This window comes from Ambystoma mexicanum, chromosome 11 (assembly GCF_040938575.1).
Source record: "Ambystoma mexicanum isolate Mex_15411 chromosome 11, UKY_AmexF1_1, whole genome shotgun sequence".
Lineage (NCBI taxonomy): Eukaryota > Metazoa > Chordata > Amphibia > Caudata > Ambystomatidae > Ambystoma > Ambystoma mexicanum.
The window spans coordinates 642,806,540-642,834,297 of NC_090934.1; the positions used below are offsets into that span (position 1 = coordinate 642,806,540).

The 27,758-nt window shown below is 39.1% G+C and overlaps 1 protein-coding gene across 1 annotated transcript in view; it reads left to right on the forward strand.

Annotated features, from left to right (window-relative positions):
• The window catches only part of ANO3 (anoctamin 3), a 2,087,603-nt gene that overhangs the window by 1,214,893 nt on the left and 844,952 nt on the right, over window positions 1-27,758 (forward strand). Inside the window, exon 12 of the mRNA XM_069623502.1 lies at window positions 799-895. Within this exon, the coding sequence (XP_069479603.1) occupies window positions 799-895 (97 nt within the window). The remainder of the gene's footprint in view (window positions 1-798; window positions 896-27,758) is intronic.

A 27,758-nucleotide genomic window follows, 5' to 3' on the forward strand; every position in this document is an offset into this window, starting at 1 on the left:
TCGATTGTCAAAATTCAAAAGGTTTAATTGTAATCAATGCCAGACATTATCACACTTGCACTTTCTAAGATGTCAACTGGTCGCGTGTCATCAGTTGCCTTCGTTCTTTTCTATTTTTTCAGGAAAACATCTTTCTGCATGATGGGATTTGTATTTCAATTTTACAAATTGTATGTATTGGCCTACAAGTCCCAGCATGCAAAATATTATTAACTAAGGAAAACCGAGCACTGGGCAACGGCGACTCTTGCCGACTGGCATCTGTGTACTGTTGATCCCCAAACATAAACATAAATGTATCAGTTTGGATCAAATGATAATTTCCTAATAATCATTTTCATTTATAATTGGTTATTTATAACAGCTTAATACCTAGAGGTTTCTAAACTCGGATCCAGGGATCGAACCTATGTTTCTCAGTGTCGTCTTGCTTCCACGATGAGCACGTTGTCCTTGAGCTGTCTCCCAAGACGTTAAAGTCATGTCACTGTTTAACTCCAACAGAAAGAATGTTCAAATGCTGCAACAATGAATTAAAATCGCAGCCAGTAAAACACTCGTGTCGTCCCTTCTACTGCCACGTATTAATACAGTGGGCATACAGGGCGAATACAACATCTGAGTTTTTACTGTAGCACATATGTGTTCACCCAGGTGCTAACAAACTACTACCATAGGTTGCTTATGTGGTTTTAACTAGTTGTCTTTAGTGAACGCTGCAGAATGAATATCAGAATGCTTTACTATATAAACCCGATTTCACCCTAATAATTAATGTTTCCTTTTCTAAATCCACAGCAAAGAAATATGTGAAGCGAACGAAACTATCATGTGCCCGATGTGTGAAAAGAACTGCTCGCTGCAGAGACTTAATGAGAGCTGCATATATGCCAAGGTAATGCCTCTCCCGGCGATACTTCTTTGCAATGACACTGCTGAAGACTCTGCCAAGTGTTCACAATTCACATTATAAGTGGAGAATATGTGAAACCGTTTAAGTACATTGACTGGAAGTATGATTTTACTGCACACAAGCGATCCTATAAATCGCTGCTTTTCATGGATTTTACACACATTTATTTAAACAAAATCATATTTAATCCCAAATATGATTTGCAAATTATAAATGAAGACACTGATCAGGGCTTTGGCAAGTGTGTTTCTAAGCAGGCATGGAAGATCAGTAAAACACGCACCGGTATAGCCAACAGTTTTAGCTTGTGTGTCAACATGGGCCAGGCATTTTCCAGACGTTAGGTACTAAGTAACCGCAAAATTCCAGCAGCTGACAAGCAGTGTGCTGAGCATAATTCTGTTGCATGGCAAATACCAATTTGTTACCTACTCAAGAGCCAAAGCTGTTGTATTTGTCATTGTTTGTTTTTAACAGGAAATATGTGCCAGGAACAGATGCAAAGGCACACATTAGTGTAGATGAAGTAGCTGAGCACACACTTGGTACATCCATTGCAATACACAAGGATCTTGTTGACAGCAGCAATTAAACCATTACCTTTCGGAAGACTGCTCAGAAATATCGTCAGCATCCAGTTGAAAACATAGAGCTAGCTGAAAGAAATCCCAGGTGCGTGTGTTTTTGGTGGGAATGGCCAGGTAGTGGGTGGGAATGGCCACTAAGACTAGCTTGGTCATTGCCTCGAAATGGGTGGGTATGAAGGCAAGCTGCACTCATGGGCTCTTTGTCCCTCCTCACTTTCCAACTCTCACTTATCTTCACTTCCCAAAGAAGAAACTGCAGTTTATTGGCCTCATTCCACTTACAGTGGACCTAATAGACACAATTTTAAAATGAACCTTCTTGGTTGTGAAATGCCTCCAGGTTATGTGTTGGTCTCCAGATTGTACTTTATATGTAACACTTTGGAAATGTGCAAACATGTGCGAGCCCCTCTACTGAGAGCAAGCCAAATTACCTGCTCCCTGGGAATGTTCACTGTCAGGAAGGTCTAGAACCATATTTTAGCTCTCTGTGCCCTTCACATTTTTGAGAACTTTGGAAATGTGTGGCAACAGGTGCCTGTTATTTTAGAAATGCTTGCGCTTCATTGGACGAAAATGAACGTAGCAATAACGTGGAACCCTGGGATCAGATCGTCAATCGAATGATACCAAAAAGGAACCATAAACACCAAGAATAGGATTACTAAAATTTGGCAGAGCAAAAATGCATGTTACTGCAGTCAAAAGCAGCATGGGCCCATTCACAGTTGCATTTGACACACCGTTTGCTCACACACACAATCATTAACCCAGCTAAAGCATGCAGGCTTCGATACTGGGGCCGCAGCCAGGGGTATCAGTGCAGACGCTCTGGCATTGGCTGAAGGCTTGAGAGTGGCACGCAGAGCCTCCCAATAGACTCTGGATTACTGTTGTATGCTCACATTGGGAGAGTCTGCGAATGGTGCAGTCTAACAGACACACCACATATGCTTCTCTCGGGTTATGGGATGTATCCACAGATTAAGCACCAGTTCAACTTCAAATAGTTACAAGATTGCATCCATTTAAATCATTAGCTGCCATCCAATCAGTAGGGATGCCAAATTGAAACTCGCCTGGGCTTTCATTCTGATGTGTATCCCACAAGGTAATCCAGACATGATTCACATATCTAGCCAGATCTGTTATTGTCTCAGCACACCACACTATTAAATGGCAACATATACCCCATTAACTAGCGCATGATAATCATTCGGGGTGCTGGGCTCAGAAATAGATTGTATACCGGCACCACTGGGCAGAACAGGCTGTGAAGGACTCCAATTATACATAGTCCACCACCAACCAGAGGAGCCAAACACCATGCTCTGTGCAAAGCTGCTGACGCAGCGAACAAGCTACCTATGTGGCACCTCAAATCTGAGAAGTCAAGGGTCTCTTAAGGGAACATACACGATCTGCATCCCGTGTTGCTGTTATTCTTGCTGATTTATATGATGCTTAATGCAGGGCTCCTCTAGGTCCTTAGCACCGGACTGGGGCTTAAACCCATATTGCTTGGCTTTGCCTCGTTCCCAAGATGAACCTGCTGCTCCTGAGCTATTCTCCCAGACTAATATGGCCTTTAATGAAAACATATTGGGACAAAGTCAGGTTAACCGTTAAGGCCAAATGGAGAAATGAGGCTGTGTCTTTCTAGCAACGCAATTCATGAATTTCTAACTCGCATCTTGTTACAATCGTGGGCAAGTTTAGTGTGCAAACAATTTAGGAAATGGTTTTAGCACCATTTTCACTGCTTAGATAATATAGAATGGAGCCAACAGGCTTAGGCCCAATCCTTTTCATCGACACATGTGTTCACTATCTCAAAAATTAAGCAGAGTTTTGTTCACCATTTTGAAATTGAAAATAAATTAGTAATTATGTTATGTAGTGAACATACTACTAAAGCAGGATGATTATTTTTTGGATAATACGGATTATGACAAACCCAGTTTGCTCCAGTCTGTATTATGTAAGCATGTTCTCACATTTTGGAACTGGTACATATGTTTAGTAGTCTGACCCCTGGTATAACAACAACCAAACTATTTTAAATCATTGGAGCCTTGCAACACATGAGGGATCCTAGCAACCTCTAACATACTTGTTCTTGACACTCATTTGGAGATGCTGGAAGCACTTTGGGTGCAGAAAAACCTTGTTAGGCAGGACAACAATGATATATTCATTTTGAAACCAATGGCAATATAATGGGATTGTCTTTCCACTGGCCCTGACGGCGCTACATTTCTGAGAGAGTACATCTCTTGACAGAAAAGGAGTGATGTCCCCTCAACCGTGTTTTAAATTATCTTCTCCCATATGTATATGGTGCAGATGATTATTGCATACCAATGCAGGATAAAGTCATGCAAAACATGTAGCGAGTTTATGAAGTTTCCTAATTTAGGTTTACCAAGGAGTTAAACTCTCTCGATATGATTTTGTTTTTGGTATTGGAAATTATGGCCCACTTTAGTTTCAATGTGGTTAACACATTTTCGTTTTCCTCATCCCAGTATACACAATGTGAGGTACTCAAACTCCAGATACCCCTCTACCAAGCGGCAGCCTCTCAAAGGAGCAAATCACTCATTGGAGTAGTAAAACATTGTATCAAACATTCACCCAACCCTGAAGAATAGCAACTCATGAAAAATGTGACAGAATCAACACATTTTTATTGCAAAAATAGACAAAATCCAAGAGACCATTGAATCAACCGCTCACAGCATTAGCACTCCCTACACTCAAAGATCCCAATTTAGCCATAGACCAATATGCGGATGATACTCTGCAATTACCTAGTCATCATACAGTTCTGGATGTCGACCGTCACCTGAAAATAAACCCATCACCGACTGAATGTGTCCACAACGTTCTTCCCACTAAAAAACAAAATGTGCAACAATGTCTCAATGATATGCACCTAGAAGAATTTGATCCACAACTCTTGAACTCAGAAAAATCCTGAGGCTTCACCATCGACAACAGCCTGTCCTTCAATAAAGAGATAGTCAAAAAGGCCCAAACAGCCTGGTTCCAAATCTCTACCGTTCGAAAAATCAAACCATTCATTTTGCTGCAGGACTTCCTGACTGTAGTGCAGGCTAATGTAGTCTTGCACATCAATGGGGGAAATGCTCTCCTGACAGGGCTACCAGCTGCTCATTGGGCTGCTGTAAAAGCAATCCAACAAACTGCTGAATGTCTTATTACAGGTGCATGGAAATTTAACCGAATCACCCCATTTGAGCTGAATTAGATTGACATTCTCTCCAGGCCAAGATACTGTTCAAGACTGCATGCATCATCTACAAAGCAGTGACGAGTAGCACACCAGAGTACCTTCTGGCTAAACTCCACATATCTGGTGGCACATGCACCTCTCACAGCAAGTCGACCAACTGGCTTGAATCACAGCTCGTCTGCAAAGAGAGGACCAGCAAACACTCCTCTTTTCATGCACCCACCCTCTGGTGTCGGATCGGAATACCTCCACAATTCTCCAATTTTCCAAATATCTAAAAATATGACATTTTCAACAACACCTGACCAAGGATTAATACCAATGGATGCACATACCGACCCACAGACCTCAACGCACAGTACTGCAATACTATTATAAAATGGTAGCCCAAATGATGGCTACCCACACTCTGAACAGCATTCTGCTGCTCTTGAGCTAGGTCAGTGATTTAAACAATAAAATATATATTTAAAATGTAAATATTAGCAGATTTTGCTAGACCAGGGGTCTGCAACCTTTGGCTCTCCAAATGTTTTGAACTTCACCGGCTAATATCCCTCTCAAGTATAGTCAGTGGTGAAGGATCATTGGTGTTGTAGTTTAACACATCTGTAGAGCCACAGGTTGCAGACCCTTGTCCTAGACTATACATTTTAAACACCCCTTTGAAGAGGCGTTTCCTCTCTATGTAGTACAAATTGAGGCACCCCATCCCAGTTCCTCTGCTTTTCCAGGTGAGCAGGCAACTCTTCTGCCATTCAGCCTGCTGCATAAGCTACAGAGGCAGGAGACATGGGCATGCATGACTGACTCTGCCCCAGTCCTAGTGGCTTTTCTCTATGCATTCATATCTGGATGACAGAACAAATGCACATACATGCTTGGCATGTGACTGTCTCTGCTGGTATGACATGCACTCCTTCAATGTTCCTCTTTAACTTTACTAATTTGAGCAGCTTCATACAAATGAAACACTAGTTCTTACCCAGATTTGAAACTGGGTCCTTCAGTTGACACCTAGAACTATGCAGTAGGTGCATTATTAATACAGTAAAATATATTACTTATGTGATTTTAAACTTGTATATTATTATTTATTATTATTATTATTAGTAATAGTAGTAGAAATAGCATTAGGGTATATACTGAGCACGGACCTAGCTTCGGGAAGCAATGGCGTTCTTTACAATCATATAAGGAAGACCAAGATTAGGGAGAAGAGCAACAGAGGGGTGGGGGTCTAACAACAGAAGAGGGAGGACAATTGTCAGCAATGGATCTACTAGTAACCAGGGGAGGAAACAGTGGGGATCAGATATCCAACAAGGCTCGGGTATGTTGGGGAGTGGACTGTGTATCGACATAGATGTTAGGGAGAAGCCATTGCTTGAAGAGGAGGTTCTTGACCACCTTCATGAATAGTAGAATTGATGGGGCGAGTCAGATGTTGATGGGGAGAAGATTTCAGAGCCTTGGGGCATAGACAGAAAAGGCCTGTCTTCTGGATATTTAGTTCCTCCAGTGGCAGAGTTCAAGTACGCACATGTCCTTAGTTCTGGTAGATCGTAGGCCTCTGGAGATGCCGAGTTTCTCATTGAGGTACTGTGGGGACTTCAGGATGACAGCCTTGTAGATGATGCAACCGGATTTGAAGATGATACAGCCTTTCAGCAGGAGCCAGTGTAGTACGATGAGGGTTGGGGTGATGTGGTTGAATTTGTGGAGTCCTTTGATGAGTCGGGCTGCAGCATGCAGGACACATCTCAGAGAAGCCAGGGTTGTATCCGGAGGGCCTCGCAAAAGATCATCCAGATGGGATAACATTCACAGATTCAGTGGACTCCACTTCCTCTTGCTAATCCCCTACCCAGAATAATCTGACCCCTCCCTTTCCCCAAACCTTTCCCACTTCCTTTAGAATGTTCATTTCTGTTGTGTACTGTATGCTGTCAAAGAATCAGCCTGAATCTTCTTGAATGTCTCTGTAACTGTCTGGAGGTTTATGGCTCTTAAAGGTGATTTCGGCAGATTCAGGCTGGAAGAAAAATCAGCTGTAACCTGCCAAGCTTCCCAAGTCTCAAAAGGACAGTTTCAGGTGCCTGAAGATCACTTTTGCCCAGGCTTAGAATCAACTACCACTGCAACACCTATCCACATACTGTGGAGCGACCACCTCAGAGTTAATTTTGTGACCGAGCCACTCCTTGGCATACACTGAATTCACAGGGAACAATTATCATCAGAATTTGGAAATACCTTGATTTAGAAAAACATATTTAGATACTTTAGGACACTAAGCATGGCAGTGGTACATCAAAGGCTCCCAGAGGAACAAGCAGAGACACTCCACAACTGGATGATGGAGGTCTTGGAAATGTTAACGCCTGTGAATCATTTTGCCCGATCAGAGAGAAAACAAGCAACACATTGATTCATCCCTGAACTATGAACGTGAAGAAAAATTAATTGGAGATTGCAACGAGCATTGAGGAATATTGCAACTAGCCAAACAAAGCAGTATATGAGTGGCCAATCTGACACTAGAATGCAGAAGACTTAAAGACAAAGAAACTATAGTGAAAGCATGAACATCAAAATTTGCTCAAAGAATGATGTTCATCTGCAAGGTGAGAAAACCTAACTCATGTAAAAAAAACAGATAACGCTGTCCTAATATTCACCAAGGCATAGCTGCAGCACAAATCATTAGAAAGATGAGATCCTTTACAATGAAGCCCAACCATCAACTACATAGTTCAGCCAGTTGAAACCCATCACTGTAGTGGAATTCACCGAACTGGACAAAGAAGGCAACAAAGGGGGTTTGCCAACTGCCCATTGCCCCCAGACATCTTCAGAGATATCCTTGGCAAGTCTAGGACAGCCAGTCTTTACCAAAAGCTTATCAATTAATCTTTGTAAATTGGAACCTTACCACAACACTTCAATGCAACCTATATTAAACATGTGTTCAAAGCACTACTAGAAACTGGGATGATCCCACACAGTACTGACTGATTTCCAGGATGCAAATCCTAGCAAAAATCATGGAAACCAATTTGTATTCACACAGGTGCTGGTACAGGTAGTCTAACAACCTCCTGCACTAAACCCAAGTAGGATACAGACACATGAATGTAACACATATTTGATAATCAGTGCTGATATCCGTAGGGGCAAGCTAAAGGTCAATGTAGATGCTAACGTCACCTTGCACTACTAGACATCTCACCATCATTTGACTCTGTGAAAACACATTCCAAATATAGTGACTGCAGGAATCAGGATCAGGCAGCTCTATGCTACAATGGATGTCTCTTGCTCCCCCAACAGAGCAAAAACCACATGGCTACAGCCACACAGATTGAACCTGTGCAAAATAAGCTGTGGAGTACCATAAAGGTCAAGTTCATCTACTATGCTCTTCAAAATATCCCTGCCCAAACATGCGACTCCTCAAATGTCACAGCCCCCTTTTCTAAAATTACACAGAAGATCATGTTAAAAATGTCAAGTAGCAAATGTAGAGATACAGGCTTCACCAACTGCATCACCAAATCATGATCCGGCCAGTCAATGCCACCCGACAGGCAGAAATTTGCATTGGCCTACAAAGATGGGTTCATGCCAAGGACGTTTTTAATTGTTAGAAATGTAGGTTTGTTGATGGATATGGTACTAATACTGAAATTACAAATGTTTGCCAAATTTAAAAATGACTTCTACCACTTAACCTCCAAGCATATAATGCTCATCCTCAACTTCCAAGATAAAACCACCACTGTCCTATGCATAATTCTTATCAAGAATAGCCTATGACAATAGTATTCATCAAGGCATTCCAGATCACCTCTCAAAGAACTAAAATGCTTTGAGAACACATCCAGAACACTATTATCCAGACTTGAAAGGAGGGGACATAGAACAACCAGTGTAGGGTCTCTCCACTGGCTACCAGTCAAGAACATTGTAGATTTCGAAGATCTCTGCATTACCCACTCTGCTATTTAAGGCTGTAACATGGAATACTTGTTTACAAAGATACTCCCATACCAACCAGGAAGCATTTTAGCAACAAAATATTCCTTAAAACCCTATGATACATCAGAAGGATTGTTTGCCTTCAACTGGATGGTGCAACTCTATAATTAATTTCTAAAAGGAACAACACTATAACTTAACAGACCAGTCTGGACCTTTAAGTCCAATCGGACCACACATAAGCACACCTTTTACAGCAGTTGAATGATAGAAGCTTTGGCAAAGCAGTAAACAATGAAGGGGCTGCAAACTGGACCTCGTTTTGGACTTCTCAGATTACTGCATGCCTAGCCTGCATATCAAGTCTGCTGACACTCCTGAACATCTACAGAAGCTGGACACGGCACCAAACCACCATACAATCCCATATATCCGCCACTAGTTTGTGCATCCAGGAATCACAATAATGAATGCCCACTCGAAAGAGCAGCATTTTTCATCATTACTCAAGAACCTGACACCAAACAGCATTCCACCTCCAGACTACAGCACTGGCTGTAAATTACACTGGGGCACTGCATTTTCAGAAGCTCACACACTGATGAGAACATAGCATCAAGGAACCAATCTTTTCACAAAAATTAATTGGGGGTGTATCTCGGAACCAGTACAACAATGGTCCCAATATTACTCGACCTGCAGTATCAAACAAAGTATATGGCCACCTTCAAATGATTATGCAAAGTTTGGTGCAGTTTCGTCAAGGGGGGGCAAAGTTATAGAGGGGGTCCCACAATATTTAAAATCCTCATAGACATAATGGAAAGAAATGTCTGCTCATGCCGAAAGCTCAAACCGCTGGATGGATTTGCACTAAAATTATGTGACGAGCGGCGGCTTGGTCCCGAAAGCTTGCTTTTGCAAATTTGGTGTAAATCCGTCCATTATTTTTCTTAAAAATTGCCAAAAAGTAGGTCCAAAAAAATGTGTGATATCTGGGTCTGGTTCACAGACTAATTTCCTGATTTGTAGTCCGCGTACGACTCTGGACCAGTCAGAGAGCCATCATACACATCTGCTGATTGGTCAATTAAAAATGTGAGGTACGTCAAAACCTTTGAAACAGACACAATGTTGGATTTGTGAACTGTGCTGCAGTCCGTGAACATCATTTGTGACATCCTCTTTCATATCCTGGGTGTTGGTGTTAGCAGTGCATGGAGGTGGAGTGAGCTATGGTTGAATTGCTTACCATAACTGTCAAATTTCTTGGGTTTTCCAGTTTTACTTGTAACCATAACGTCCCTTTAACAAAGTTTTTTCCCTGAATTTTATAGGTATGTATTAATGCAACTGAACCATAATGTCCCTTTAACAAAGTTCTTTCAGTGAGTATATATATATATATATATATATATATTCAGTAAAAACTTTGTTAAAGGGACGTTATGGTTCCAAGTAAAACCGAAAACCCCCTGAAGTTCACCAGTTATAGTAAGCTAAGCAAATATAACTCGCGGCACCACCGTGGACTGCTAAGACTAACACCCAGGACATCAAAGATGACATCACAAATGCCATTGATGACATCACTGATGACATCACATGTCTGGCTCACTCTTTTTCCTTTACTGATATATCTAGGCCAGTAACAGCCAGGAACTAAAAATGCACTATACTATAGTATAAAGTACCTTACTTGTAGACTTATACTTCAAATATGTTATTACAGTAATTCACTTAGGGTCCACTCAAAGCATATGAAACATATACAAAGGGGAAACACAGATTTGGAAGACAGCAATGCTTTTTATGTATGAAGATGATTAGTACGGTTATCAGCACTGTCTTATGGTTCTGTTGGTTTTTTATTACTGTACTTTCCCTGTATATGCTCATATTTGTACACGTAGCACGACGTGCACTACTTTCCTTAGGGTGTAGTCACAATATGTGATAGTTATACATAGGGAAGTAGTAGCTTTGAAGCAGATAAGTAAATTAATAATCATTACTTAATGTGTACTTAACATATCTATATTTTCAGTGAAAAAACTTTGTTAAAGGGACGTTATTGTTCCAAGTAAAACCGAAAACCCCTTGAAATTCACCAGTTATAGTAAGCTAAGCAAACATAACTCGCGGCACCACTGTGGACTGCTAAGACTAACACCCAGGACATCAAAGATGACATCACAAATGCCATTGATGACATCACTGATGACATCACATGTCTGTCTCACTCTTTTTCCTTTACTGATATATCTAGGCCAATAACGGCCAGGAACTAAAAATGCACTATACTATAGTATAAAGTACCTCATTTGTAGACTTATACTTCAAATATGTTATTACAGTAATTCACTTAGGGTCCACTCAAAGCATATGAAACATATACAAAGGGGAAAACACAGATTTGGAAGACAGCAATGCTTTTTATGTATGAAGATGATTAGTACGGTTATCAGCACTGTCTTATGGTTCTGTAGGTTTTTTATTACTGTACTTTCCCTGTATATGCTCATATTTGTACACGTAGCACGACGTGCACTACTTTCCTTAGGGTGTAGTCACAATATGTGATAGTTATACATAGGGAAGTAGTAGCTTTGAAGCAGATAAGTAAATTAATAATCATTACTTAATGTGTACTTAACATATATATATTTTCAGTGAAAAAACTTTGTTAAAGGGACGTTATTGTTCCAAGTAAAACCGAAAAACCCTTGAAATTCGCCAGTTATGGTAAGCTAAGCAACCATAACTCGAACCAAAGGCGTGCACTGCTAAGAATAACACCCAGGACATCAAAGATGACATCACAAATGTCATTGATGTCTGGTTCCCCCTTTTTTCCTTTACTGACATATCTAGGCCACATGGTTTTCTCCAGTAACAGTCAGGAATTAAAAGTGGAAAGGTTGGTGATGGATTTATTGTTTACCAATTTTAATAATTTGAAAACTTTTGTTGAACATCATTTTAAAACATAAACATCATACCATTGCCCCACATGAACTTGTCCCCCTCACCATATCCCAGTCAATTATCCCCAAACCCTCTCCATAACCCAAAATGTTTTGATGAGACTTCCATCCCTTCTTCACCTGATACCAATCATGTTGAAACACCTAATTCTCCTGTTTTTGTTTCCGTTTCTGCCTCACCTTCTCTGTCATGAATCATTAATACATGTTAAATAAAGTTACATTTTTATATTGAGTTGTAATTAGTTTCCGTTTTTAAAAAAAAAACAATGTAGGCATCCGCGGACAACGCGGGTGTTCTGAAATGTTCGTAAATAAACGAACATGGAGCTGTCCTGAAGAACACTATACCTGTCCGTACTGTTTGCTAGCAAGTTGAAACTGTTCTGAGAACACAATTGGTGTCCTGAAATGTTCGTAAATAAACGAAAATGGAGGTGTCCTAAAGACCAGTATACCTGTCCGTACTGTTCGCTAGCAAGTTGAAACTGTTCTTAGTACACAATTGGTGTCCTGAAATGTTCGTAAATAAACAAAAATGGAGGTGTCCTGAAGAACACTATACCTGTCCGTGCTGTTCGCTAACAAATTGAAACTGTTCTAAGACCACACGCGGTGTCCTGAAATTTTCGTAAATAAACAAAAATGGAGGTGTCCTGAAGAACACTATACCTGTCCGTACTGTTCGCTAGCAAGTTGAAACTGTTCTGAGAACATAATTGGTGTCCTGAAATGTTCGTAATTAAATGAAAATGGAGGTGTCCTGAAGAACACTGTACCTGTCCGTACTGTTCACTAACAAGTTGAAACTGTTCTAAGCACACACACGGTGTCCTGAAATGTTCGTAAAGAAACGAAAATGGAGGTGTTCTGAGGACGCTATGTCTATCCGTATTGTTCGCAAGCAAGTTGAAACTGTTCTAAGAACAAACGCCTGTCTGTAACTGTTCGTTTGACGTGTGACACACCTTTAATTACTTCAGGACGCGAACAGTGTCCATAGAACATCAACATGCATGAGCAAACTAATGTCCGTGCATTTGGTGTCCTGCGGACAGCCGCTTCCTTCATGAACATGTTCGCGAAGCGATTATGTGACCGCGCCCATGCTGATTGCGTGTTCTGAATGCGGACACTGTTCGTGTCCCCGAACAATTTAAAAGTACATTTTCAAGTAATCCACAATATTTTCCATAAGAACTCACCATGGCACAAGTCCCACATAGTAATCCTGAGTTTCTACATACTTTTTGAAACTTTATGAACCTTTTTTTGTGTTCGATCTGTCCGCAGACAGCGCGCATGTCCGCGAACTGCGTACAAGCACCCCTATAAAAGACCACGCCCTAGAGCTTATTCTCATTGTGTTTCTGCCTTTTGTACAGAGCACAGTGAATTTTGCTGCCAACTGCGAACTGCAGATTTCCATCTCATCTTTGATGGCATCCATGACTGCAGTACTGCTACCTGGTGCTGCACCTGCTTCAGCACCACCCCCACCCCCTCCACCACCACCACCTCCCCAAGGGCCTGAAGAGGGGAACAGGTGTGAGGATGCAGAGGAGGAAGAAGAGGATGAGGAGAATGAGGTAGAGGAAATCCCTACTACCCGCACTAGGCGTGAGTCTTGGGTGGGGCGGTTGTTTACCATTCATGGGAATGGTCCTAAGGCTCGTGTGAACCGTGTCACCTACAATGAGTGCAAAATGATACTCAGTCGCGGGAGGCACGGTTCGTACTGCTTTGGGAACACTACCATGAAGCAACACCTGAGGTCATTTCACACTGGAGCTATTCGCAAGGTTGTACCTTGCAAAGAACGTAGCAGGTTGATTTCCTGTACTTCATCCTCTGTTTCTGATCCTGTCACCACAAGGACCACCTCTGTGGGACAGTGTCTTCCTCAAGCTGCCTCACAGGCCATACAGAATTCTGATGACCCTTACCTTTCGAGGGTCACAGTTGTATGTATGTACTGTGACACAGTACTCTTCAGGCGGGAGCGACTTTGCAGTGCTTTTGAGACTATCGTCTCAGAGCATGAGAAGGCCTGCTCACTACCCAAATAAAACCCACTCTACATCTTCCTCTCTCAGCTCGCCCTTTCTTATCCCTGTGGTTGGTGCCCCCCCCCCCTTACCCTCCTTTCCCCTCCTCTCCTAGTGTGTCGTGTATAAAAAAACCAAAAAAATACAAAATTACAAAAATCAAAAATAAATAAGGCTCTTTTCAGAGCCGCCTTTCACAGTTAAAAAATAGAAATGAAAGATAATGAAGTAGGGCCCTTTGTATTTTTTAGAAGTCCGCGGACATCAAAAAAATTGAGTTGATACCCTATCATAGCCATTGCAGTTTTCTCTGGTAGGAAGTGGTGGCTCTGAAAAGAGCCTTTGGCAGGTGTTTGTATGTCAAAAATTATAAATACTTAACACCTACTTCAAAATGGATGCTGTAAATCTAAAAAAGGTTGCAATGCATTTTGTATATTTGTCAAAAAAATCTGATTGCCAGCATAAGTAAGATGGACTCCATCTCTGCGAAAAATGTATGTACTACGAAACATAATATTTTCATTATGAAAAGAGGACATGCCAAAATCTCTTAGAAAGGCACAAACAGACATAATAGTATTGCGCCTTGCTTTTTCCATTTGTGGACCAAATGAAGAAGAACGAAGCCACATTTGTCTATGTGCAATCCGTGAAAATATTACTTGAGAATTAGGAAACATGTCCATGACCTTCCCAAGTCCTTCTTTCTTAGAAAATTGCAAAGAAATTCCAGACACATATCCTAAACTGTTCCCTCCACAATGAATTACAAGTATGTCTGGATGTTGCTCTGTCTCCAAAGTAGCACTAAGAGGTAGCAAGTCCAACCACTTCATTCCACGTACTCCATGCCAGTGTACTTCCACATGTGGAAGTCCAAGATCTAAAGCTACTCCACAGCTTTTTGCATGCACCTTCAACCAATGTATCCATGAATCTCCCAAAATCCAAACAATCTGTTTTCTGAAACACACAGCCATAGCCATCTGTTGTTCTCTCAGCAAAAAGAGTATCTCTCTCCCGGCACAACACACCCACTAAACTTTCCTGACCAATCCCTTTCAGTGCTCATTCTCATTTGCATGACTTCTGAACCCAAAAATCCCCGGATGTAACACCCGATGTCCGCGAACTACCACCATGTGTGCAGACATATCGTAACATGAACAGCCTTTCTACCATTTCCACTTCACTTTCTGTGCCATTCCCTCATTGAATGTAGCTAAGAAGTCACATGACCATCCAAAAATCACATTCAAGAACTCTACATCTAACTGCATCATCATAGATCAGCACTGCAAATGTACTGTGAATCTCTCTGAGTACAAGTGTCATATCATTGGCAAGCATCATCTACAAGAAACACTGTACAACTTTCGAAGATTTCTACTTGCAGCTCCATGCATATCCATATGCATGAACACAAACTACAGGTATGCATATTTTCTGTACAATACATGAACACATTTTCAAGCTGACTTAATATTTTTGTTTTATTTCTTTATTTATTCAATTACTTTAATTTAAGCATGACATTGAGGCACTATTACCTGGAAGAGCTTAGTTACAGAAATAGTGGTATTCAGTGGTACATTATGAATTTCACAAACATAGTAAAGACATTTTGTTTTCTAAAGTTAGTCATTACAATACAATTTGTTCATTAAGAACATATCATATGTATTGAACTTATGTGACGTATTTGATGTGAATAAGATAATTTTAATGGTTTTGAGGAAGGGGCTGAGGATTTCAATTTAAAAAATCAATGTCGCAATTAAAAACAGTGCTATATACAAACAAAATTACTAATTTGTTTCTTTTACAATTGCAGTGAAGACCATTCTCCTGAAAAGAAGCAACCGAATTTGAAGAACAAAGAAGAACTAAGAAGTAACCTGTTCTTTTTAGAAAAAAAGTAAGTAGAATATCACAATAACATTTGTATTATTACTGAAACACGCTGTAAAGTTAATTCAAGCTATTTCTGTGCCTAAAAATAGAGATTGTGCACCATTCTGTCCAAAAATCCCCATTTCTTAAACAGCGATTTACAGACAGCATGGCCCACAAATTCCTATTTTTGGACACACAAATTACCCAACTCAACCGCTACAATTTGGATATTATAGAACAAACAACTGTTTTAATTGTATACATTAGATTTACTATTTGTACTTCTCCACACCACTAGCTTACTTTTTCTGTCATCTGAAACCCAGTTTAGTAGCATATAAATTCAAGAATACCCATCCCTACTAGTTGTAGTTCCCAATGCACAATCACACACCACTACATACATCTTTATCATCTTACTCAAACACTCATGCACACAGCACACATACATTGCAGAACACCCCAACCCATACCGTCTTTATTTTTTTCAACAGACCCTAAAGAATGCCTACCAAAAGTCAAGTCCGTAGAAAGCAACGCAGAAGTAGAGCAAATGAAAATAAAAGTGTCCAACATAAGCATCCATATCTAGCGGAAATTTAAAAACGTTGAAACAAAACAGCTAATACAGTCATTTAGTGAAACAAAAAAAGTTTCAAGTGGAAAAACTTTGCCTCCTCTATCAAAATGTAAAACAAACCAGAAAACAATTAACAAAAAATCAGCTATCACTACAGATAGAACTGCTTCTATACATCTTGATAAAGTTCAAAGTAAGCATACAAAGAAAAGTATTTTAGCGAAAATGTTCCATCACAGAGTCCTTCAAAATCTTATAAAAACAGGAGAGAAACCAGGTTCAACCCTTAAAACCTATCGTAGGAAATTAATCTTAGAAACATTGCTAGTTAGTGCAATTCTTCTCAAAAGAAAGTTATTTATTTTAGTGTTAAACAAAATGAAACCACTAACAAAACTAATAACTAAATTACAAAAAAGACTTCTCAATAAACAAAATGTCAACAGAAAGAACTTCTTAAGTATCTGCGGAGGTGAATGGAATCACACTACGAGCACAGAATCATATTCTAAAGAAGAAGCGTACAAACAAAAGCAAACAAATACAATTGCCATACATAGCAGTGGTCGAGGTTAATAAAAAGTGAATAATACCATAATGGAACAAGAGGTACTGCTTACAAAAATATGAATTACCCCTCCATTCAACTAAATCAGAACATCTAGTGTACAAATGGTCATGCACGTCAATGTGTAACATTCCCAAACAATTTTTCAAGTCTTTACGCCAAATTTCTCAATCAATATGTAAAAAAGCAAAGACAAAATCAAAATTAAACTACTGTAAAATATGGAAACCTGTCCAGTGCGCAAGTATACAGGACTACAAGGACATTCATTGGCCTGCATTACAGGACCTACTTGTAAAACCACCTTCCATGAGATCAAAAGGATATCAACACATCATTCAACTATAAGAAATCTAGTTTATAAACTTTACTATGCTAAAAGTCCTGCTTTAGCACTTGCAAATTTAAATAACATTCTTGTACATGGTACAGCAAAAGACCTACTTGAAGAAATTGACTATATCCAGAAACAATATTTTGGAAGTGAAAGCCACTTACAGAATGAAATAGCTTTAAACCAAATTAGCAACAATTCTACACATGGCAACCTTTTACTAAACACATACAAAAAGAAATACTAAAATTTAATAGTACATCAGCTGAAGTACCAAACCATGTGTGTGTATGTTTCCGCAGAACTTTTTATAAAAGTAACACAAAAACTGTAGACCTATCATACAAAATAGAAGACAATGAAGATTCTAAATGGTTTGAATTAGCTCTCTACCTTGTAGCAGAAAACAAATACGAAATTGACCCCTTAATACTTTGCAGTTACTGCACTACAAAACTTGACAACAACCAAACTCCTTCACAACTAATTTGGAATTATACCCACTACCAAAACCCCTACAACAACTTAATTTATATGAGAGAATCATAATTCAAACAGTGCACCCATTTCAAGCAATAATACGCCTTCAACCAAAAACAGCAAAATTACCTCCCTCTGAACTGGTAAAAGTCATTTGTGGAAAAGTAGTTTATTTACCATTAGATTTAAAAGAAAATGTGCATACTCTAGGAGTGCAATGTCCAAGGCAGCAATCTTTATTTATCTTAGTTAATGGAGTACCTACAAAAGACAAATATGGCAACAGCTGGTAGATTTACATAAAGTTAGACATGCCTTGCAATATCTTAAAGAGAATAATGAATATTACAAAGAAATTAATATTGAACAAAACATGAAGGATACAACTGAAATAGTTCAAGAAACACAAGAAGCTGGTCAATTTGAGCTCCTAAATCCTGCTACAATATCAAATACTTTAGACCATTATACAATTCATCCTTTGCACTCTAATGACACCATAGAAGATGCACTGGAAACGTACCAAATGCGTCAAACAAAAGGATCACCAATCAGCATATGGGAAAACAAGGATAGAAGCACGTGCTTTTCCTCTACTCTTTCCTACTGGCAAAGGAGTAAGATAGGATGATAGACCTATTCAAATATCAGCTTCAGAATACTGCTCATTACGGATGTATTCTGAAGATCCCAGATTTAGACAAAATGTGGAATACATATTCCACCTACTCTTTGAAAGTGAACTAGCAACTTTATGTTACGGAGTTGCACACATTAAAATCAGGATCACACTTTCAAAATATGACAGCTACACAATTATTACAAAAAGTGCAACAAAAGGATGAGGTTTTACAATCAAATATTACAAATATATTAGCAAATATGCGTGGTACTAAAGAGTACTGGTTTCAGTACTGGTTTCAACGTCATGGAGATGTACGTTGTATGATCAGAAACCTTGCGCAACCGACTTGGTTTGTTACATTAAGTTGTGCAGAATATGCATGGGAAGAATTACATGATTTCCTACGCATATCAAACAAAAACAAAACAAACATAGATATACTAACACCTGGAGAACTTTGTTCTTTGGATCCTGTTAATGTTTCAAGATATTTTCACCATCACTTCATTGCTATGCTGCATTTTATTTGTAATAAAACTGTTCCTCCCCTTGGAGAAGTTAAAGATGCTCCTAAATTTGGTCAAGACAGTGATGCCACTGTTTTACAGTTTATTGAAAAATATGTCACTTGTGAAATTCCATTGGAAGCAACAAATAGTGATCTTCATGCACAAATTTTACAATTTCAAAGACACAAATGTGGAAAATATTGTCGTCGCAAATGCAAAACCAAAGGGAAATACTACACCAAATGCCGATTTGGTTTCCCTAGACCAGTTACACATACAGGTCAAGTGAACAACCTCATGTCTTCAGTCAGACATAGAGTTAAAGGTAATTCACCTAAAAATACATATTACATACAAAGAAAAGAAGAAGAAAAATATATCAATGATTACAATACAATCATTGCCCATTTATGGAATGCAAACATAGATGTGCAGTACATTGCAGACAATTCTACTGCAGTTGCACGATATGTCACAGCATACTTAACCAAAGCAGAAAAGACAGAGCTCCAAGACCTTTGGAATGACCTGTCATCAGATAAAACAGTGTCTCAGAAATTATACAACTTGGGCATATAAATGCTCTCCCATAGAGAATGTGGATCATATGAAGCAGCTGATCGTTTAACTGGTACTGCATTGTATGGTAAATCTGAAAATATAGTATGGCTAAGTCTTGGTCCAGCTAAATCTAGAAAAAGATTTCTAAAATCCTACGAATATATAGAAACAATAGCTAAACGTGATCCCAACAGCCAAGACATTTTAAAAAACAATTTATTGGACACATACTACCCAAACAGAAGTAATACTTTGGAAACCATGTGTCTATACCACATAGCCCAAAACTACACATACAAATATATTATAAAACCTGATGAAAAAAAAGGTAAATACAGAGTGACAAACTGTGAAGGCAGCTTAGTTAAACTCACTAAACCAAGTTTAATTAATCATATCAAATTGTCATTAAAGACTCCTCAACATAAAGAAGTATATTATATGTCCCTGCTACAACTCTTTAAACCATGGACAAAAGAAGAAGAAATACTAGATAACTATGACTCATATGAAGATGCTTTCAAAGCAATGAAAGCACTATAACTGATGTAAACTTTACACAGTACAAAACAATGTTGCACAATGAACAGCAACACGAAGAAGAACTCCAGGCCCAACTAGATAAAGAAACTCCTGACAGTAGTCAACCTTTTGTAACAGGAAGCCAACAACCACTGGGAGAACCACTAATAATAAATAAGGCAGAATTAGCTATGATAGAATTAGAAAACACCATGTGTCAGTATGAAGATAAAGAAGACTTAACTATACTACAATCAAAACTAAACAATGAGCAACGTAGCATTTTTCAAGAAGTAACAAAACAAATTGCACATGGTGTACAACATGAAAATGAAAATAAGATATGTTCCTGCAATAATTATGAACCTATACTACTGTACGTCAGTGGTGAAGCTGGTTCTGACAAAACATTCCTAATCAAAATCATCAGTAAGGTCCTTCAACAATTGACAAACAACAACCTGTCAGCTGTTGTCACTGCCCCTACAGGTTTAGCTGCCTACAACATAGGTGGTGTCATGTTACACTGATTACTACTATTGCCAGTAGAACACCAGAACAAATTAGACTATTACAAACTTTCTACAGAAGCTGCAATGGAACTACGCAGAGTATTGAAACAAATGAAAACGCTACTAATAGATGACGTGAGCATGGTCTCCAACCTAATGTTGGCTTTGATTCACCTCAGATTACAAGAAGTACTCAAAACAAACTATGAAGAGCTCTTTGCAGGAAAACACATTATTGTTCTTCTTCAATTGACACCAGTAAAAGGTGAGCCTATTTTTAAAACATTAGGACACAAACTCTGCCGTAAAACTGTTGGCAGCATTGGAAATGTCAAACTTTGGCAACATTTCTAATACAAAGAATTAACAGAAAACATGCGGCAATCTGCAGATCTCACTTATGCCAACATCTTAAAAAGTATCAGAGTTGGTATACTTTCTAAAGAAGCAGAAGCAATATTGAAAACCCAGCACATTAATGCACTTTATGGCGATAATGCATGTGCTACAGATGTTATGGAACAATTAGCCCACAAAAATGACAATTGTATGGCCTTAATGCCAACTTTTGCAAGCTGTTTCAAATTCAATTAAATAATGTTAAATAAAGAAATGCAACCAATAATGGAAATTAGAACCACAGACCAACTAGATGTACATGGTATGACACTACCTATGTGTGACCAAGCACAACAAGACTAAATAGTTTAGAACAATCAATCTCAAAAACAGCAGGCTTAGAAAAAATATTAAAATTATCCTTAAATTGCAGAGTAACGCTTAAACGCAACCTTGAAGTGGACCAAGGATTAGTTAATGGAGCACTGGGTACAGTTGTTGGCTTTCAAACATACCCACGTGACGTTGTGTAAGTTGCTACGCAAATGTAGCAATGAATATTCTATTTCAATTACCACCAACTGTTGACAACATTTACTTACACAGTACAGACCCAATGTGTTTGCATTGTTAGTACTTCACAGAAATGCAGCAAACCATACTGAAAACACATATAGGGGGTCATTCCGAGGTTGGAGGTAAGGAATTATCAGCACCGGTAAGGGTGCCGATGCCGGTAATCCCTTACCTCCGTATTCCGAGGTCCCTTTGCGGGTCCTTCCTTACCTCCTGCTTTTAGCAGGAGTTAAGTACGGGACCCGCAAAGGTACTTCGGAGGTAATTACGGTACCGTAATTTACGGTGCCGTAATTACCTCCTTCCCCATTCCCACTGAGCCTTATGGGGCAGAAATGGGAATGGGGAAGGGCAAAAGGTGAATGGGGAATTACCGGTCCCTCCAACCCTGGAATGGACCGGTAATTACTCCATTCACCATGCCGGAATTGGGACGGTTTCGGAGGCAACCATGGAGCTAATTACTCCATGGTTAGCTCCAAACCCGGAATGAGACCCATAGAGTTTATGGAATAAGACAACAATTGGACTACTGTGCTGGAATGGTGAAATTCACTATAAACTCACAGGAAGATACACAAGAATGGAAAACAAAAACATACCTATAAATGAAATCTTCCAGATTTCATACATGTGGAAACATACATGCACTCTCTGCAACAATGTGAAGGAAGAACAAATCCCCAATGAACAATTTGTACACATATCAATACCTAATTGTGAATCCATTCCATTTCAGCAACTAGTACAAAATGCAAACCGTGGTAGATTATGTTCTACCTGCAATTCAGGGCACTACACTGCATATATAAAAAAGAAATGTGGATGGTTTCAAAGTAATGATAGTATCATTAATCTAAAGCAGAGATTACCAGCAAATCTTACAAACGCTTATTTAATGTTCTTAAAACCAAAATTTTATAACTAAACTGTACTTAAACCCTAAGTAAACTTGTAGTAAAAGAATGTAAACTGTTAGAATATTCCAAAAGCTATCTAACTGCCCAAAGATTCTACAACAACTAATCAGATAAATGAATACCAGCAAATTATATAAAAAAAATAGACAGAATACGCCAATTGGTATCTAACTGTCCCAAAATGTAACAATATCCAAACAGATAAATCAATACCACTAAATATATAAAAAATAGGCAGTTAGAATACACCTGCTGGTATCTAACTGCTCCAAAATTTTATAATACCCAAACAAATGAATAATATGTTACTGCTCCAAAAAAATGCAACAAGCCAATGTATAAAGCATTACCCAGAAACAAGTGAACACTGAAAACAAACAAAAAAACTGTAGCATAACAGAAAAAGTTTTTTTTTTAATCCAACATGGATTTTTTTTCTCACACAGACCCAATGATTTTAGCAACGAACACAGAAACTGAGAAAATTGCACAGTACTCTGGTTTCTAATCTACTAAATATGAGGGTAAAAAAAAAATGTTGAATATGCAATGTAATAAGTCATTACAAAATACTAATACTAACATGCTATTTTCTTTAATCACAGAAATTAACAAGAAATACATGTACTCCAGTTACTAAACCAAACAGTAAGTATATTATACACTCTATGCCCTGGCCACAACCATCACAGCATATCACACCCATAGTATCTTATATTGTTCGTTGTCATAGTATCTTATAACTTTGTTCCTTATAAATTTGTTTTTGACCCAAAGTTATAATCAACTATAAGTGTGATATGCTGTGGTGGTTGTGGCCAGGGCATAGAGTGTTGGGTGCATGTCCAAATGGCCATGCACCCAACACTCTACGTCCTGGCCACAACCACTGCAGCATATCACACCCATATAGTCAAACATTTCAACTATGGCCTATGGAAACTTTTAATGTCCGCGGACATTATGAGTGTTCTTAGAACACTTTCAACTTGACAACGAACAATACGGACAGCGTCTTCAGGACACCCCTACAAACATTTCAGGACACCACAAGTGTTCTTAGAACACATTCAACTTGCTATGGTATAATACGGACAGCATCTTCAGAACACCCCCTACGAACATTTAAGGACACCACAAGTGTTCTTAGAACACATTCAACTTGCTATCGAACAATACGGACCGCATCTTCAGAACACCCCCTACGAACATTTCAGGACACTGCGAGAGTTCTTAGAACACTTTCAACTTCACAACTAACAATACGGACAGCGTCCTCAGGACACCCCCATTTTGTTAATTTGCGAACATTTCAGGACACTGCGAGTGTTCTTAGAACAAATTCAACTTGCCAGAGAAGAATACGGACAGCGTCATCAGAACAAACAGCGTTATCAGAACACCCCCTACGAACATTTCAGGACACCACGAGTGTTCTTAGAACACATTCAACTTGCTATCGAACAATACGGACAGCATCTTTAGAACACCCCCTACAAACATTTCAGGACACCGCAAGCGTTCTTAGAACACATTCAACTTGCCATCGAACAATACGGACAGCGTCTTCAGGACACCCCCTACGAACATTTCAGGACAACACAAGAGTTCTTTGAACACTTTCAACTTCACAACGAACAATATGGACAGTGTCCTCAGGACACCCCCATTTTGTTTATTTGCGAACATTTCAGGACACCGCAAGTGTTCTTAGAACACATTCAACTTGCCAGAGAACAATACGGACAGCATCCTCAGGACACCCCCTACGAACATTTCAGGACAACGCAAGAGTTCTTAGAACATTTTCAACTTGACAACAAACAATACGGACAGCGTCCTCAGGACACCCCCATTTTGTTTGTTTACAAACATTTAAGGACACCGTGAGAGTTCTTAGAACACATTCAACTTGCCAGAGAACAATACGGACAGCGTCCCCAGGACACCCCCATTTTGTTTATTTACAAATATTTCCGGACCCCGTGAGTGTTCTTACAGCTTGTTTCCGAACAAATCGGACACATATTGAGTACTCGGAACACCCCCCATTCAGTTTATTTAGAACATTTCAGAACACCCGTGATGTCCGCAGACAAATCGAACACAACAAGAATGTCTACCACATAAAAAACACAACTTTCAACCTATCTCATTCTCTCCCACCCTCCCCAAACACTCCTACACACCAACACACTCTACTAAATACAATTTTTGAACCAAGTTTCACCACGCTGTCCGCGGACGTCTGCAAATCCAAGCTGGCGGGCACCACCAAAAATCTGACACGCTTCATGCTCCACACCGTCCAATCAGCGAACACGTTGCATGTCCGCGGACATGACGTAAGCCGATCGGCCAATCAGGACACTGTCCGCGGAGCGAACAGGGAAGTGTGTCCTCGGACAGAACACAGATATCACTAATTATTTATGACCCACTTTTTGGTCATTTTTAAAAAAAACTACTGGACGGATTTTACATTGCAATCAGGCACAGCGCTCCACACCACCTCCACTCCTTTAACATCAAAATTGTTTGCTGCATGCCTGCATTGAGCATACTGCTGTAAAGCATGCACAAACATATTTCTGAGCAGCAAAACCCTGACTTTCTCCACCTCTGCCATCTTCACTACACACAGTCTCTTTCAAAACAAATCCACAACCTCAACATCTGATTGGCTGATCCCTACAGTCCCCTTTCCATGCTGGATTTTCTGGAAAACCCCAGATGTGGCACACCCTATCCGCGGACAGCCGCGGTGTCCGCGAGGTGCGTAACTCTTAGCCAGCCCTTCTACCCTTTCCACATCACTCTCGGTGCCATTCCCTCACTGGATACAGCTAAGCAGTCACACAACCATCCACCAATCACATTCAAGACCTCTACATCTAACTCCATCATCAGAATTCCGCACTTCAAATGTACTGTTGATCACTCTGAGTACAAGTCTCATATCATTGGAAAGCACCTACTACAAAAACTACTCTACAAGTCTCCAAGATTCTACTTACAGCTGCATGCATATCAACATGCATGAATACAATCTACAGGTATGCATATTTTATTCACAGTACATGTGCAACTCTTATGAATCCATATAAACAGAGTAATGCACTAAACCTGCATAACGTATACATACATGCCAACCCTCCCGATTTAGGCAGGAGACTCCCAATTTTTCATTGAAAAATAACACTATTTTTTACTCTCTCCCGCCTAAATGAATGCTAACGCAATGCAATCCTATGGGAAAAATAAATGTTCCCAATTGCTGTGGTGAAATCTCCCTCTCAGGTGCTCCCGATTGTTGGCATGTCTGCCAATAAAATTAACTTATTGTTATTTTTCCCATCTACTATAATCAACTGTCACTTCCAAACATGTCTGCTATCTCCAACACAGCTTTAAAAAAACAAGTGAATTTCATACACTTAAAATTCTACTCATTTGCAAAGCATGTTGAACTAACATATTATAAATAAAATATAAATGCTGCACATAGTCAAATGAAATGCATGCATACACTATGTTAAGATAATAAACAAGAATACTGCTACAAAACATAAAAATCAACGTCTAAATTAACATCAGTGCTATAAAAACACAAAATTACTAACTTCTTCCTTTTACAATTGCAGTGAAGACCACTCTCCTGAAAATCAGCAGCATCTGAACTACAAACAACATATCCAAAGAAACCTGCTCATTCCACAAAAAAAGAGTAAGTACACCTTAATATTCTTGCTGTTCCTCAAAGACAATGTGTGGTTCATTCATGTAATTTGCGCACCTAAAAAAAAACGAGATTTCTGAATAATTCTGCCCACAAATCCCCATTTATTAAACAGGGATTAGCAGGCAGAATGGCATACAAACCCCCCGTTTTTTTTGGAACACAAATAACATACTCAACCCCTAGAATGTTAGTATTACAAAACAAAGAACTGTTTTAAATTTATACCATTAGGTTTACTATTAATGCTTCTCCTCAACACTAGCTCACTTTCTACTCTCATCTGAACCACAGTATAGTAACACACAACAAGAAGAATAGCCTTCCTAACGAATTGAAGCTGTCCAATGCACAATCACACACAACCACATACATCTTTCCCATCATACTCAGACACACATGCACACAGAACACATACATTGCAGAACAGCCCAACCCACACCTTCTTTTTTTTCTCAACAGACCCCAAATAATGCCTACCAAAAAGCAATTTGGTAGAAAGCAAAGCAGAAATAGAGAAAATGAAAATAAGTGTCCAAACTAAGCATCCATCTCTACCAGAGTTTGTACAAAAAGTTCACACAAAACAGCTAATACAGTCATTTAGTGAAACAAAACAAGTTTCCAGTACAGACACTTTGCCTCCTCTATCAAAATGTAAAACGAAACAGAAAATAATTAACAAGAATTTAGCTACCACTGCTGCTAAAACTGCCCCTATAAATCTTGATATACAAGCAAGTAACCATACCAAAAAAAGTATTTTAGCAAAAATGTTCCACCATAGAGTCCTTCAGAATCTTATAAAAACAGGAGACAAATCATGAACAACCCTTCAAACCTACGTAGAAAATTAATCTTAGAAGCTTTGATAGACAGTGCAATCCTTCTCAAAACAAAGTTATTCATTTTATTGTTAAACAGAATGAAAGCACTAACAAAACTAACTACTAAATTACAAAAAAATCTTCTCAATAAACGGAATGTCAACAAAAATAACTTCTTAAATATCTGTGGAGGTGAATGGAGTCACACCACGAGCACAGAACCATATTTTAATGAAGAAGCATACAAACAAAACCAAGCAAACACAATTGCCATACATAGCAGTGCACAAGGTTATGAAAAACTTAATAATACCATAATGGAACAAGAAATACTGCTTACAAAAATATCCCCAGAAAACTCAGAGTTACCTCTCCATTCGACTGAACCAGAACGTCCAGTATACAAATGGCCATGCACGTCATTGTGTAACATTCCCAAAAAATCTTTCAAAGCTTTACGCCAGTTCCTCAATCAGGATGTGAAAGACAAAGACAAAATCAAAATGAAACTGCTGCAAAATATGGATACCTGTCCAGTGTCCAAATACACAGGACTACACGGACATACATTAGCCTGCATTTCAGGACCTATTTGCAAAAGCACTTTCCATCATATCAAAATGATATCAACAAATCATTCATTTATAAGAAATATAGTCTATAAACTGTACTATGCAGTCCTGCTTTAGCACTAGCCAATTTAAATAACAATCTTCTACATGGTATAGCCAAAGACGTACTCGAAGAAATCAACCATATCCAGAAAAAATATTTTGGAAGTGAAAGCCACTTATAAAATGCAATAGATTTACAACAGACCAGCAACAATTCTACACATGGCAACCTTCTACTACAAACATACAAAAAAGAAATACTAACATTTAAAAGTACATCCGCTGAAGTACCAAACCATGTGTGTGTGTGTTGCCGCAGAACCTTTTATAAAAGTAACACAAAAACTGAAGACGTAACATACAAAATAGAAGACAATG